General features: G+C 41.7%; 1 protein-coding gene across 1 annotated transcript in view; it reads right to left on the reverse strand.

Moving 5' to 3' along the window:
* The window catches only part of slit3 (slit homolog 3 (Drosophila)), a 180,327-nt gene that overhangs the window by 60,934 nt on the left and 104,667 nt on the right, over window positions 1–14,726 (reverse strand). Inside the window, exons 6-8 of the mRNA XM_065266536.2 lie at window positions 12,322–12,393; window positions 3,471–3,542; window positions 1,367–1,530 (exon numbers count right to left, since the gene is read on the reverse strand). Coding sequence (XP_065122608.1) covers window positions 1,367–1,530; window positions 3,471–3,542; window positions 12,322–12,393 — 308 coding nt within the window. The remainder of the gene's footprint in view (window positions 1–1,366; window positions 1,531–3,470; window positions 3,543–12,321; window positions 12,394–14,726) is intronic.

Genomic DNA, 14,726 nt, shown 5'->3' on the forward strand with positions numbered 1-14,726 from the left:
AGTTGCATTTTTCTAGGCATTAATAGCTAGGAACTATACTCTCAATCTGGCGTAATAATCCAGGACTTTTCTGCCGTAACATGGCTGCAGGAGGCGCAATGATATAACGCAGTGCCCGAAAATAGTCCTCTGCTATTGAAAGTTACCAAAGAGACTATTTTTGGGCGCTGCGTAATATTATTGCGCCTCCTGCAGCCATGATACAGCAGCAAAGTCCTTGATTATTACGCCAGAATCAGAGTATAGTTCCTAGCCATATCTGCTTAGAAAATCACAACTTTTAATTTTCCGTCGGTTTTAGTACACTTATAAACTTATTAAAGATCATGGGCGGCCCCACGATTGCAGCCTGATTCTTGTTGTTTACTTATTTAATGTAAAAGATTGTACTTAACACAACAAACAATACTTCATTAGAAAGGTCTTAGACTCAAGCGTTTGTATTTGACATTCATTTTATAAAGAAAATGTTATAGTAACAGTAATGTCTTAATTTGTGTCACAAGTTATGAAAATCAAAGTCCATATCTGTTAAATGAAATATGACCCTCAGTCGCAGTCATTGAGAAAAATCCAATGCCTGGTCGTCATGTTAGAATTACATTAATATGTAAAATTCATGGGACATTTTGTCTTTTCTGCTCTGTACGGATAGTTTAAAACCATATCAATATGCATCCCGATAGGCGCGTCAACTGCATGCGGATCTGCACAGACCGACTGACAACTAAAATTAAAGTATCATGAGATCAGACTGCTTGTTATGCTTTCGAATGGCTCTCGTGGCACAATGACGTCACCCGCCAACTGTTCTGTGCAAAGCCAAATGAAGAGTAATGGGCCCCCTAGTGGCACGGGGCCCTACGCAGCTTACGTACCCTGCGTACAGGGAGAAACGTCTCTGCCTAAGAGTTTACTTTTACTAAATAGCCAATGCGTTTGCATTTTCCAGGGCAGTCGTGGCCTTGTGGTTAGAGAGTCAGACTTGTAAGTCAAAGGTCATGGATTTGATTCCCAAGGTCGGAAGAAAACAGTTAAGGTTCCTTTCTGGGGGTAATATGTGGCCCTGCCTATAAGAACCCAGCTACAGTCACTTTTTTATTTACTTTTTCCTACATGAAATAATTTTACATAATATTTAGAATGTTCAGTGAAAATATAACCTTGGTATCTTTAGTTTTGATCAAGTAAGGTAATGTCAAAGATTGAAATCAAAGATTGAAATCAAACTTTGATGCTTCTTATCTCAGAAATTATTATGAGTATTATAATATTATGAGTAAACTTAAATGAAGCTATATGTACTGTAGATATAGGAGAGCAATAGCGGGAAAGACAAAGAGACGGAATAAATACTGTGCCATACCTGTGCAGACAAAATCTCTCTTCTGAACATCAGGGACATTGAGACCTCTCATATGGGCGGGGGCCATGCATTGTGTAAAAGGGGCCAGCCCCCTCCTTTGGCGCAGCCAATCAGAGAGCCAGGACAGGTGGCAGTCGCAGTGCAGGTTGTTGGAGTGCAGGCGACTACAGCGAGAGAAAGAGAGAGACAGACAGAGAAGAATGAAGGTAAGATAGTGAGATAGTATCAGATAAAGGTCAGAGGAGGTTTGTATATGTGACACAATATTAGAGTGGGTTATCACTGAGAAATGGATGAATCAGAGCTCTCTGAATACAAACAGAAGATCACCAGTGTTTACCACACACTTGATATAATATTCAATCTTTGATGTACCATTTACATTTCTATAAAGCTTTGGTGATACACATCTAAATTAGAGAGACAATAAATGTGACTGGTTGATATTGTACACAAGATTATAGCATTACCACCTTCGAGACCCCGGTAAGCCTCTCGCAAACCCCCAGAGCCTACTCCCTCATTTCATCAACAGTATGGCACAATTCCCGCTTACACCTTTCACATCTTAATATAAATCTCCCAAGGGCCATTAGACGAAGGGTAGGAGAGACGCGGTTCAATGAAAAAGTGGTGTCAGCATTTCAAAAGGCGCAGCTATATCGGTCACCTACGTCTGTAAATGAAATAACAGTGCAAATCCAGTTAGAGGGACAAAAACTCCTCATTGACAATTTCAGCAGGGGGTGACGGTTTTAATAGAGATTTTCCCATTACAAATCCAGTATCTGGCCCCCTGTCTTTGCGGATTAATTACAGATGAGTGGGATTACAGAGATGGATGGCATGCGGAGCAGGGGCCTCGGTTGCCTCAGGTGTGCAGGGGATGAACGGAGAATGGGCACAACGGGGTAGCTAGGTACGCAACACAACCTATCGACGTGATACGCAGAAAATGACTTGCTGAGGAAGTCTTCTTGTGCTTTTCATTTGTCTGAGTTATTGAATGGCAAGAACCAGGGGGTAATATCATTTGATTGAAGTCCAAAGTGTGAGCGAATGGGTTGCTGGTAAGAAAGGTGAGGTAAACCGGAGCATTTCATTAGAAACATGGAGCCTACCTCCATCCTAAATGAATTACAGACATCTCTAAGCATTTGATTTATTAAGTTGTTTTTACGAGCAACAATTCAATACAGATATATCAAGGATATTAGAGACAGAAAATTCAATCCAATAGAACCGGGTAGCAACGAAAGCTTCGCTGTGGATAATTCAATACTGCCCAGGGAGCAACGCGCTCGACCGTTCGAGCATCAGCAAATTCAATCCTGCGTATGGGGGCTGGCCTGTCTGATGGGCTGACTGATGTGAGGGAGGCTGTGGAGCTGAAACTATGGATGGATCTGAGCACGGGCTCCGGGGAGAAAAGTCGGCAGCCACAGAAAGAGAAAGAGATAGAATGACTGATTGGAGGAGGAAGCTCTTACATCTGCACCAGGGTTACAATGACCCTTAAGACTCGTGTTTCAGACTCTCCCTAAAGCGAGACCCTAAAACTAGTGTTTACCGCTGACATATTTCTTTATTTATGCCTCTACCAGATTTAAAGTTCTAAGAAAAATGACCACGCTCAAATAATAACGAAAGTATCTCAGAGTTGTGTTAATACCGTAGGTCAGCCACAGATGGGAACCATTCTGGCGAGGTTTGGGGACTGTGTAATTATTTGTATCAATTGTGGTTACGGTCTGACAGCGCGAACGCAACGCATTGACACGGGCTGTGTGTAAGAAAGACATCTCAACAGCAAGACAATCCCTGTTGCACAAACAGAGCCTCGCTTTGGCTCTGAAAACTGGCACGGCGTCACCACAGAGCCTGGAAAGGCACTCGAAGCAAGCTGCAAATCCCCACAAGAAGAATAAAGATCTGCTGTTAATGTCACTGAATGCAGATATATGAAGTTCTGATTGTGGGTGCATGCCAGGGGTGCGGTGTCTTTGTGATATATGGTAGACACGCTCTTTTGACAATACCCTTAGGTATTATTATGTATGTACTGTAGTAATACCATGCAGTAGACATAAAACCCAGTACTCACAGTGTCCGCAGCTTGGGCATGTGGTTGAAGCTTGACAGTGGGATAAGTGTGATGTTGTTGTTGTTGAGCGTGCTAAAAGAAAAAGAAAAAACAATGTTAGAAAAAGCCATTTACTTTAATTAGACAATGCATTGAATTATTGTGAATTGAATCATGTTGATGTCACTGATGATGCGCATCCAAATTACAGAAAGCAGACCTCGATCTGCTTCCTGTCAAACCAGTTCCAGTTATCATTAGCACCATTTAGCTTTTTCTAATCTTGCTAATCAATCCATCTTGGCCTACTACTCTCAAATCTAGCACACGCAGGCTTCTGTATGTCCACCTTCTGGAAAAGTGTCTGGGATTTCTCAATTTGGGATTTTAATGGTTCCTGCTCGGGGAGGAGAAACTGCTGAATCTTGCCATCTATGCAAGCTCGGTTTACAGCTTGGGTTTGGGGTCTGAGCGGGTTCCTCTTAATGAAAGGTTTAATGACAGGCAGTTGTGAAACGACTCCACCAACAGCGCCTTTTGGTTTTAATACAATATATTTACGGATTGACTTACATGTGCATTCATCTCAGTATTGATGTGCTATTGCACCAACTGTCTGTCTCGCTTTTCACTCACGACTAGATATTTTGGAAAACAAAATCGGGAGGATGCACATGGTCACTATTTACTGATGATCAAATGGACATTTCCCATCACAGGTCCATTTCTTAAAAGCGGGTGCACAAATAAGAGAAATCAGAGAAACCGTATCCCTCTAAATATTCTTGTGGAACTTTGAATGATATCTGAATATTGATTTTGGCGAAGATACGTGGTGGAACACTTTATTATGAGTGATGGAAAGAAGAAAACTAAATAAATGGAATGGAAAATTATTGTTATTCTACACGTACGCACACTCACACAATTGCACACAAATTACACGGGGTGAAGGAATCCCCCTCGTGAGGAGCTGACCGAATCCGCACGAGAAAGTGATCCTTTTGTCAAGGCCGCTGCGGCTACGAGGTTTCATTGCTGTTCTCTTCTGCTCTATGGAGATGTAAATAGATGGAGCTCTGGGCAAGCCTAAGAGAGGAACGCCCTGTTTAAAACCTGTGTTTCCAACCCATGCAGTTTGCTCAGGAAGGACTCGCTCCTATCTGTAAGCCCGTGGACAAGTAGTGATGTGAGCAAAGAAAAGATCAAAAACGATAAACAGGAAAAGTCGTCAAAGAGGCGCATGTACTCTACAACCCTGACGGTGTTCTGAACAGCTTGTGCTTGCTGCTCGTTTTCTCATTCATATTTCAGCCTCCGGTTTCCAGGATTAGAAACCCAGAGTAAAAATAATCTCATATAGATTTCATTCACGCAATCGTAATTTGGAAAAGATGAAGCCGGGCTGTGCATTGCAGTCACTGTGCATTAAACCTGACATGCTCCCTGCTTAGAGCGATGACCTTCAGAGTCCAGGCACACCGACTGCACCTGTTAATCCAGGCTTTTCTTCAGTTAAGCTTTGCCACAGGAACAGAGGTAGAGCATCGAACCAAATGCCTTTAAAATGAACTCACTGGAGAGATGCTATCTTACATAAAGCAGGCACAAGCCTGTCAATCTTTTCTAGATCCAGCCCTCTGCACTGCAGAGGACCGCCCACTGCTGCAGCATGGGATCTCAACTATTAAAAGCACAGCATGGCCAGACCCTTATAAAGACACTTGAAGATTAATTTGTGTCTTTATGGTTGTATTGTCTTGATTGGATGCACTTTAAATGATTCAACGAGTGTCACCTTGAACATAAATCAAAAACACAGAAAAATTAGCTGCTGCGGGAAAAGTACCGTATCCCTGTATCTCCATCTTGGCCAAAATTAAACCAATGCTTAATCTTGAGATAAGCCACGCTGTAAAAACTGACTGGGTAGGTATGGTTTTATTTAAAGATCTTTTGACGCATACTGTAAGTAGGCAGAATTGGGCAGCTCTCTTTCTTTCTCTTTCTTTACTCGGCTATGTCAAGAAAGCTTTCCCACAGTTGCAAAAGGCTGGAAAGTGGGGCCTTGAGTGCTCTTAGATTGTTTTTGGGCCCTCATTAGATGGACTTGGAGAGGGTCTCTGGATACTTCAGTACTAAAAGACGGCTGCGATTTTAGAGCCAAGGCATTTTGAAATAAGAGATGAGTTGTTTTGGTGGATGCAGGGAGCTGGTGGGGAGGAGGGAATGGACTGAAGTGCTCCTGGCATCTGACTTATAGTGGCATTTACTTGGATGACTGAGAAATCAGGATGCACAGATTTGTGTGTGTGTGTGGTGCCACATCTCTGGTAATTAAAACTAAATATCTTCTAAATATCTACTTCTTTGCCATAAATAGGGATGATGGCATAATTGTATAAATGAGTAGAGGTGTCCCATCTTAAACCCAAACATTGGGTTAAGTTCGTTTCAACCCATGGCTGTGTCAGATTTTGACATTTAGGTAAATTTAACTCAGCAGTTTTGTTGAACAACCCAACATTTCGTAGATCCTTGTAGATGTGAGGTAACATGTCTTTTATGCTCATATGGTTTATGAAACAGTATTATTGCTAATGCAATACAATAGCGAGTTTGCAATGCAAGCGTCCATCTGGGCAAATGTTAGTTTACAGGGTAGTTCCGCGTCAGGGCCTTGAGTTAAAATAAATCGCCAAAGTGCCTCCAGATGTAGTTTGATTTTATTATGAGCGCTCAGACTCCTCCACTTGTTGCAGTGCGACGGGATTCATGTGAGCATGATGGAAATGTTTGCTTAGAGCCGAGAGCTCGGCTAAAGCCGCAATCAGATGTTATTCCGCTAATTCAAATAAATCCATCGAGGATAAACAGAGAAATAACATGATCTGCCGTGCATAATCCCATCCATGTGGTTCGCGTCTAAGTGTAGGCTTATTAAAGAAAAAACACTAGCGCTTGGCATTTGAAACTGAATAAGGTTTATGCCTTCACAGGCCTATATTTGCCTCATCCGAAGGTAAAGAAATAACTCTCCATCCCTCTGCGATGCAATGTGAGAACAGGATGAAAATAGAGAGGCAGGTACTACACCAAATACAGACACGCTTCCCCTGGCATTGATGAGGCCATTATATCCTAAATGAGGACAGATTGAATCTAAGCTGTTCCGTCGCCCTCCCTCTTTTTTTTCTGGCCATCCAGGAGCGAATGATTAATTGCGCGCAAGGGTCCGACTGCTGAAACGCACGATTTGCAGCCTTCCCCATCTCCCCCCAGCTTCGGTGAGACCACACGAAGATAACGCAATGGGGCCATGTCTGGTGGCAAGGCAATTTCCTGTGCTTGAAAGTGCTGTTTGCGAGCTAATGACAGCTCTCTCTCCCCCCTCCGCTCCCCTAATCCATCCTCTCATTTAGCCATCAGCTTGCCCTTTCTCCGCCTGCCTGTTGTCTGTCACATAAAGACTCGTCTATTGACTAAAGACAACCTTTCAATCAGACCCCGCAGAAGTAAGACTGATCTGTCCAGAGGGAGACCAGCCGGCGTAAAAAAATTAAAGATGCATGGAATATCTGATTCAAGTGAATCTGTTCTCCAGAGCTCCCACTGCGGGACCACCGCCGCATAGCTATCGGTCTAGAGGACATTTGTTAAATCTGAAAAGTACTGATGTTTTTTACGGGAGCACGGGGGTTAGAAATGATTAGAATAAGGGGTTGAAGGGGCCGAAAAAAGAGCAAAGCGCTGTTTTATCGTTGCCAAGAGGAACATTCAAAAGGCTTTGCACTGAGAAAATGACGTTTTTAAAACGGCCAAACCAAAAGCCCCGAGAAGCAGAAAATTATATTCTTGACCCTTATGTATGAAATACACAATGTTTCATTCGTAATAGTTTTGGATCAGATCAAACGCCTACTTTTTCTCCCCTAAGATCGATTCTGGGATGTCAGCGTGACCACAGAAATGGGATAGCCTCTCCCAATCAGCGCGTTTCCAAGTTTTTAAGTCGTCTAGGCGTTTTCTAACCAGGATTAATACCCTGCCTCTTCACGCTTCCTTACACAATCAACTTCAACAGGTCTAAAAACACACAGCAAATCCTGAGGTTTACTATTAAGGTCCCCCTGGTTTGTATTACACGCCCTGCCACTGAGTCTTTCTAAATTAAAGTGTGAAAACATCATTAAACTGCACTCGTGGTTAGTAAAGCATCTCTGGAATTAAAAGGAAAAAAATGCTTTTGGTGGGACTGAAGGATGTGTTGCTTATCGGAAGACCCTGATGAGCTGCAGAGCTGTCCCATTGGGTCACGAGTCTACGCCATCTCACTAAATTCACTTTAGTTCGACCAGCAAAGTCTGTGCCAAGCTGTCGAGAAAAATGTGCCGCACGCACTTTGACGAATGACAGCGTTTGGCAGGAGGTGGTAATGTGAAAATTTGGGCCTTCTTATCAATGCATGCTGGGAAGAAGTCACCTTCAGATGGCACGGAAATATCTCTGCACTTTTCTGCTCATAAAATATGACACAGCAGGACCAAAAAAAGAAAAACCTCACATGATTGGATGTTTGATTCAGAGCCAGAATTTTCTGCACAAAAGTGGTTATAAAATATGCAGAGGTTTCAGAGCTTGAGAGAGTAGTATTTGTGCCTCTATGTGTGTACAGACAAGGCTAGGGAGTTTAAAAAATGCAATACTAGAAAAACTCCCTTCGAACATTTAAAACGCATTTAAAGAATTACCCCTGTAGGACAATTTCGATTTTTAAGATGATTCAAAAGAGAAACATTTTTAAAGGCGTATTAGACAAAATATATGACAACAAAATGTGCGAATGTGCCTCAGCTGTAAAATAAATCTGTTTAAAAACATTACAATTTGGATGCTCTTTATGGTCTCATTGGCAAAATCCTTATGAATATTATATTTGTTATTTTAATTACATTTGTAGTTTTTGTTTGAAAGTAAAATGACCGCTTCTGTAATCCGCTTTTGCCATATGTCCCAAACATTCAATGTTGTATTCCTTCTTGTATTTGCAAAAAAATTATGTGATTAATGAACTTTTTAACGTTAAATAAAATATATAACGTCATTAATATTATACACAAAATAAATGTGACAATTTTACATCTAAGCGCATTGTCTAAAGCGCAACGTCTAAATGGGCGTGTCCGAATCCACTTTTGCTAATTTAATGACGGGAAAAATGGTTTGTGCGCTGAGCACATGGTCGAAAAGGGTTGGTCCTATTTTTTTAATGAGTAATGGGAGTATTTTGGGCGTAACGTGCAATAAACCAATGAGAGTCTCAGCTCTCATCCCCTTTAAAAGCCAGTTGCGCTGGCGCTATGTCTAATCCCTATTTAGATGACGGACTTTGTAAACTGAAAAACTAAGCGGAGGAAGAAGATCCCAGTTTAATATTACTGTTAAATAATTGTGTTGTTTTTCACTTGTTTTGAAATGGTTATTCTTTTATTAAAACCTTTAAAACCCGTTTTCTTTTAGTCATGGAAGTAAAAAGTAGGCTTGTAATTGCTTTAAATGTATGGCTATCCAATATCATCAAAAAATAATTTACAAGTATGTAAAAAGGTACTCTAAAAATACTTTATTTGTAACAAACAGGAGATAAAGAATTTACAAACGGCTCTCCGAGCGTTTCAGAACTTGGACAGCGTCCGTTTTTTAAGCATTACTTAAAAATGTTTCTCATCTCACCATATCCACAGGTACAGAGTCATCATATACAATAAATCCGTGAGGTAGCATTTACAAAAAAAAACATTTAAAAACAGATGCATTTGTTTAAAGCAAAGCATTTATTTACTTACTTACCAGGCTGAGGGTGAAGCTGCTCTTTTTGCGCCTTCTAACGTCTCATAATCGATCCTCATTTATTTTCAAGAGACTCAATAATAATCTTTTACATTCAATCCTTTAATCTTTTATATTTAAAAGCGTTTTTGTGCTGCTGCACATTCATGTATGTGTGCAAACCCGCGTTGTCGTCCCATATGTCCCGTTCATAGGCGCATATTACTAACGCTCTCTTTAAATAACAAAAAACATATTGCGCCATTGACTTTAGACTTTAGAGCAGGTTTTTGTTGGTCAATGGCGTAGTCTATTTTAGTTGCCTCAAAATAGCAACACGCCAGCAATGCGCCTGAACACACCTCGTTTTCAGACCAGAAAGCCCATGGCCGCAAAAGAGGGCACAAATGCATTTGCTATTTAAACAACGTGGCGCTAAACGTGAAAATGATAATTGCGCAGGGTGGAAACTAGCAAAAGACACTTGCGTCGCGCATTGCGCTGCATTGCGCCAGGTGTAAAACATTGAGTTTATCTCACAATATGAACCCTCAATTATATATTGTAATTTTTTTTATTTGATTTGCTTTTTGTTTGGCAATGGGGAACACCACCAATGTTTCCCGTTATTAAACCCCAACTTCAATATGTATATAATAAAAAATAACATTGATTAATTGTAAACTCGGAAAAAAATGCACTCTTCTTCTCACATTTAAAGTCTGAAAAGATAAAAACACCTGATTATGCGTGTCTTTCAAAAAAATTATGAAATTCAACAAATTTGAGTAAGTGCTTATACAAAAACAGCACCTTCTAATCAGGTGAACGGATTCACGTGTAGTATAAATGACATGAAAAATAACCAAATGGTGCTCCCTATTAAGAAGGTTTAGGTGTCCTGCAGAGCGAAAACAAATCAGTGGGCTGCCTACCGCACTTCCTTGAGCTCATTGGGATGCAAGTCACGTCCTATGTGAGAAAATGTCCGAGATAGCTTTGAAGTCATTAGTTCAGTCATTAGCGCAGTTATGTTAAATATAAATTACAATTCATCAGCAGAAAGGGACGGTCATTAATTCTCTGTAGTTTGGCAGGCGTTAAATCACTGGCAGTCATTTAGTGGTGGAGGAGGGTTAGCCACAAACCGTTCTGTCTAATCTCTGCTCTGATCACCATTTCCAAACCTGATGGAGGTCTTTAAAAACCTCTTCGCGCTGGTATTTTTTAACTTCTTATTTAGAGTGATCACCCAAATGTTGTGCGTGATGGGAGAGGATGCTTAAATTCCCTGGGTTATGTCGCAGTGCACCATCTATTTTAATAGGCCTTTAACGATCATCATGATTAAAAGAGTTGGTTGGCTTTTGGAGACATGCTTTACCAAACCACAGTCCTCCCAACAATGCTTTTAATTGCAACTGTGTGTTTTGCATTGCATAACTCTCTTCTCATATCAATCACACTCTCTTTATCAATTTTCCAGTGCTTGATTGTGTAAATGTAATGATATTTTTGAATCCTTAAATGAATGTGTACAGTAAAACCCTTCTGTCTCCTTGTGTAATGTATAAACCATATACTCCACTAGCATCCTTTCTACCATCAGTATGACATCATAAACACACGACGACTGACTGTAATCCAACTCTTCGGCAATACAATAGACGGATCTCCATCTGCCAGGCTGTCCTTCAGTCTGAGGTTGGATTAATAAATCAGTTGTAAGACAAAAGTTAGCCCATGCTCATGTGTAAGACAGATGTGGAAACCATTGAAACTCGTCGAAGCATTACTACTTGCGGCGAAATAGCTAACATGCTGGACCTCAAGCGCGAACCATAGCTTAATTTCCCCATCAATAATCTAAACCTGTCATATTCTTCTTACACATTCGCTCCGAGCACTATGGCACAGCTTGGTGTAATTGTTCAGCTAACTATTTCTGTGGGGTCTAATAATGCTTTTCACACAATAAGTAGAGATTAAGAAAGTGAGTTATAAGGCTGAGCTTGTTAACTGGTGTTATTCGACTGGCCGACCTGTGTGCAGGCTCTCCAGCAGTGTAGAGAGATGGCTCAATAAGCAGATATGCGATGTGCATTTACGTTTCGCTGCTCTCCTTGGCTCGCGGGTCCCAAAGGACTTAAGAATAAAATCTGTATAAGGTAAAATCCTGTATTATTAATGTAAATTGAGTTCCAACTTATTAACGCTTTCCCGCTCCCAGTCTCATGTTTGATAAGGTCATTTATGCCACAATGAAATTAAGGTTCCTGCCTATCCATCTCTTCTTGACTTTGAAATCATCTCTAGCTCTTCTACCACCTCTCGTACAGCTGGCGGAAAATGTCTCCCTGCCTAATAATGATGTAACGCCGTGCTACCGTGCGCTCACGAGCCAGGAATTAATGGAGGGGATTGCTTGGCTCTGGGTCCCCAGTGAGCACGCTCATTTGGAGGATGAGGTGGGCACTTAGTGCTCTGCCAATTGGCTTGATGGAGATGCGGCGGTCGGACCCCCCTCCCCGTGTCTTCCGCTTCCAATATCCTACATCCTCTCAGGTTTAGACTGGGTCAATCTAGGGGATACCCAAGCCGTAGAAAGCCCACAAAGATGTGAAACCTCTCCTGTGGTATCTTCTTAAACTTATCCTGCTGATTATTGATATTAGAAGAGATATGTGTCTAAGTGAGTCTAACACCAGTTTGAAACGGGAAATGTGGTTCTACACAAAGGCTAAACACATAGACGCAGTACTTTTAAGCAAGACGGACAAAGTCAAGACACTTTTCGTAGCGGCAACAATGCAGCACAGGATAACAAACGAGCAACTTTCCTTGTCGCATGCTTACACACACACACACGGAGAGGCAGCACCGGACAGGGTGACACTAGACTATGCGCCACAGGTCCACATGCAACACTGTTTGTCCTTCGAGAACAATCGGAAAACACACATACAGTGAGAGTTAGAGAAAGAGACAGCAGTGAGGAGAGGTGAGGAGAGGACCCCGCAGAGGAGGCGGGAGGGGGACTTACAGTATCTCCAGATCGCGCAGGGCTCGGAAGGCTCCATCTTCGATGCAGCTGATGTGGTTGCTGTCCAGTTGCCTGCAGATGAGAGACAGGAGTCAGAAGCAGGTCTGCAGACGAGCGGGGGGCTGAGAGGAGGGGGAGATGGGAGGAGGAGAGGGTGGACGGGGGAGTGGTGGGGGCTGCAGGAGGGAGACAGACACACTAACACACAAAACGCTGGATCTTGTAGCTACTCTCCTCTTCTCCTCACCGCAGTCAGGATAAAGGACCAGCTGGCTAAAAGTGGCCTGTGTGGCTATAACCTCTCTCTCTCTCTCTCTCTCTCTTACTCCCTCTCTCTCTTATCTCATCTACCTTTCACTAGCTCTCTCTCTCTCTCTCTCTCTTCAGACTGCTGACTGTGGGGGCAAAGAGAGGTAAGAAAGAAAGATAGAGCAGGAGGTGGGCTATAGTGCACAGCCCAGCCCGTCTGTCAGTTCTCTGTAAATATTAATTGCATTTTCTCCCCCCACCCTCCTTTTCTTTTTTTTTTAAAGTCAGAAAGGGAGTAATTTCATTACATTAGAGCACCCAATCCATTACAAGCTTTTACCGGCTCTGTCACAGAAACAATTTCATTAAGAGAAGGGGGTTCGTAAATCAACCGGGGTCACGGCGTTGTACGAGCAGACGCGCTTCTTTCTTTTGCCGTCTTTTTCCTTTTACTCTAATTTGCAGACTTTGGGTTTTACCCCTCCTACTCCTGATTAACCCCGCCCCTCCCTTTTTCTATTCTTAAAAGAGAAATGGGCTGAATAAAGAAGAAATGTGAATGCTTTACTTAAGTCATTTGTTTGGCACACATGACTGAAACGCATCTCAAGAGACGTGTAATGAAGAAGAACAGAACATCTCTACCATTCATTTCGGAGAATACTCTCTATTCTTTCTTAAATACATGCATCCGTCCCTATATAAGCTGATGGAAAAGGCTAAATAGGAGCCACCCACAGCAGATGCTTTATATATCACTATGTGTTTCAAAAAACTTGTATGCGCAAAAATAAAAAGTTGGTATGTTGTAACGCCTACCGTTTTCACTCACAATACATAAAATAAAAAAAATGAGATGCCACTTACTTTCGAGAATATAACCAAAGAGTGGATGTTAGGTGTGATAAAACAATCCTGTAGCTTATAGTAAAGCATGTACGGATAAATTGTTAAGTCGCCAAGCATATCGCGTTTGCAATGTGGCTCTTTCATTTAGCAATGTGGAGCCAGATCTATTCATTTAACATGCCGTTCAATGCAGTGTGGTGCAACCTGTGTCAATGTGCAATACAGTCCTTCCAGAAAAACGCAGAGTTTTTTTGTGATTGTTGCGGACAAAAATCCTTGATCTTGTGGCACGTTTTCTTAAAAAATGTGATGGAATATGCGGGATATTTATGCAATTTTATGCAATGAAATTGCGGGAACTTGCCAAAACTGGGTGAACTTGCAAAAACATCGCAGCGCGTAATTACGTCACTTCCTAACATTCCAATGACAACAAAGGAAATGGCTGCGCATGTGTAAAGTAAATGCAACATTTTTCAACTTTCTGCTAAGATATATATGACTTTTTGCTACAAAAATACGGAATTATGAAATCATGCAAGCCCCACACTTTTTGCGAGCAGAAATCTGCAATTTATGCGGCGAAAGTGCGACATATTTAAAAAATGCGACGACCGCATAAATATGCAGACTTTTGCTGATTATGCACTGAATCATGTGATCGCATACTCATGTTTTTCTGGAGGGACTGGTAATATGAGGATATATACAACATGGATTTGTTTGGGAAATTGGTTTGATCTTGCGCAAAAGACTTTTAACCAGGATACTTATGATCATAGGCAAGGTTGTACATTTGTGAATGTGCATAAGTGAATGAGAGTGTGCGATGTGTGTGAATATACAGTATGCGTGTTTGGTGAGTGTTGGGTAATGAAAGTCTCAGTTTTAATTTTCTTGCTCTAATTATATTGGCCTTTAATCATCTCATTCATGAGCCGTGTTGGTACTTTAGGGCTCCTGTCCTGCCAGTGTCCCATCTGGAGTCCACAATAAGACACAGACATGCGTCTTCCTTTCCTTCGCTCGCCTATCAGTGTAATTGGCTGAATTTCATTCATGCTCAATGTCTATTACAACAAATGACTAGCAACTCAGAATCAGAACAGAAGATGATGTGTGATGTGGAGCTGCCCACCCCCAAAAATCATACAATTCGTCTCTCTTCTCTTGAACCCAGAAAGAAAGTGATTTTCAGATCTGTGTAGTACGTCTTGAGTTGTGGGGTCAGCTTTCATGCACATCCCTCCCTATGGTAGCGTGAGGTTCAGCGGGTCGTAGCACAAGCGGCGTACATCAAAAACCAA

Source organism: Paramisgurnus dabryanus, chromosome 16 (genome assembly GCF_030506205.2).
Source record: "Paramisgurnus dabryanus chromosome 16, PD_genome_1.1, whole genome shotgun sequence".
Taxonomy (NCBI): domain Eukaryota; kingdom Metazoa; phylum Chordata; class Actinopteri; order Cypriniformes; family Cobitidae; genus Paramisgurnus; species Paramisgurnus dabryanus.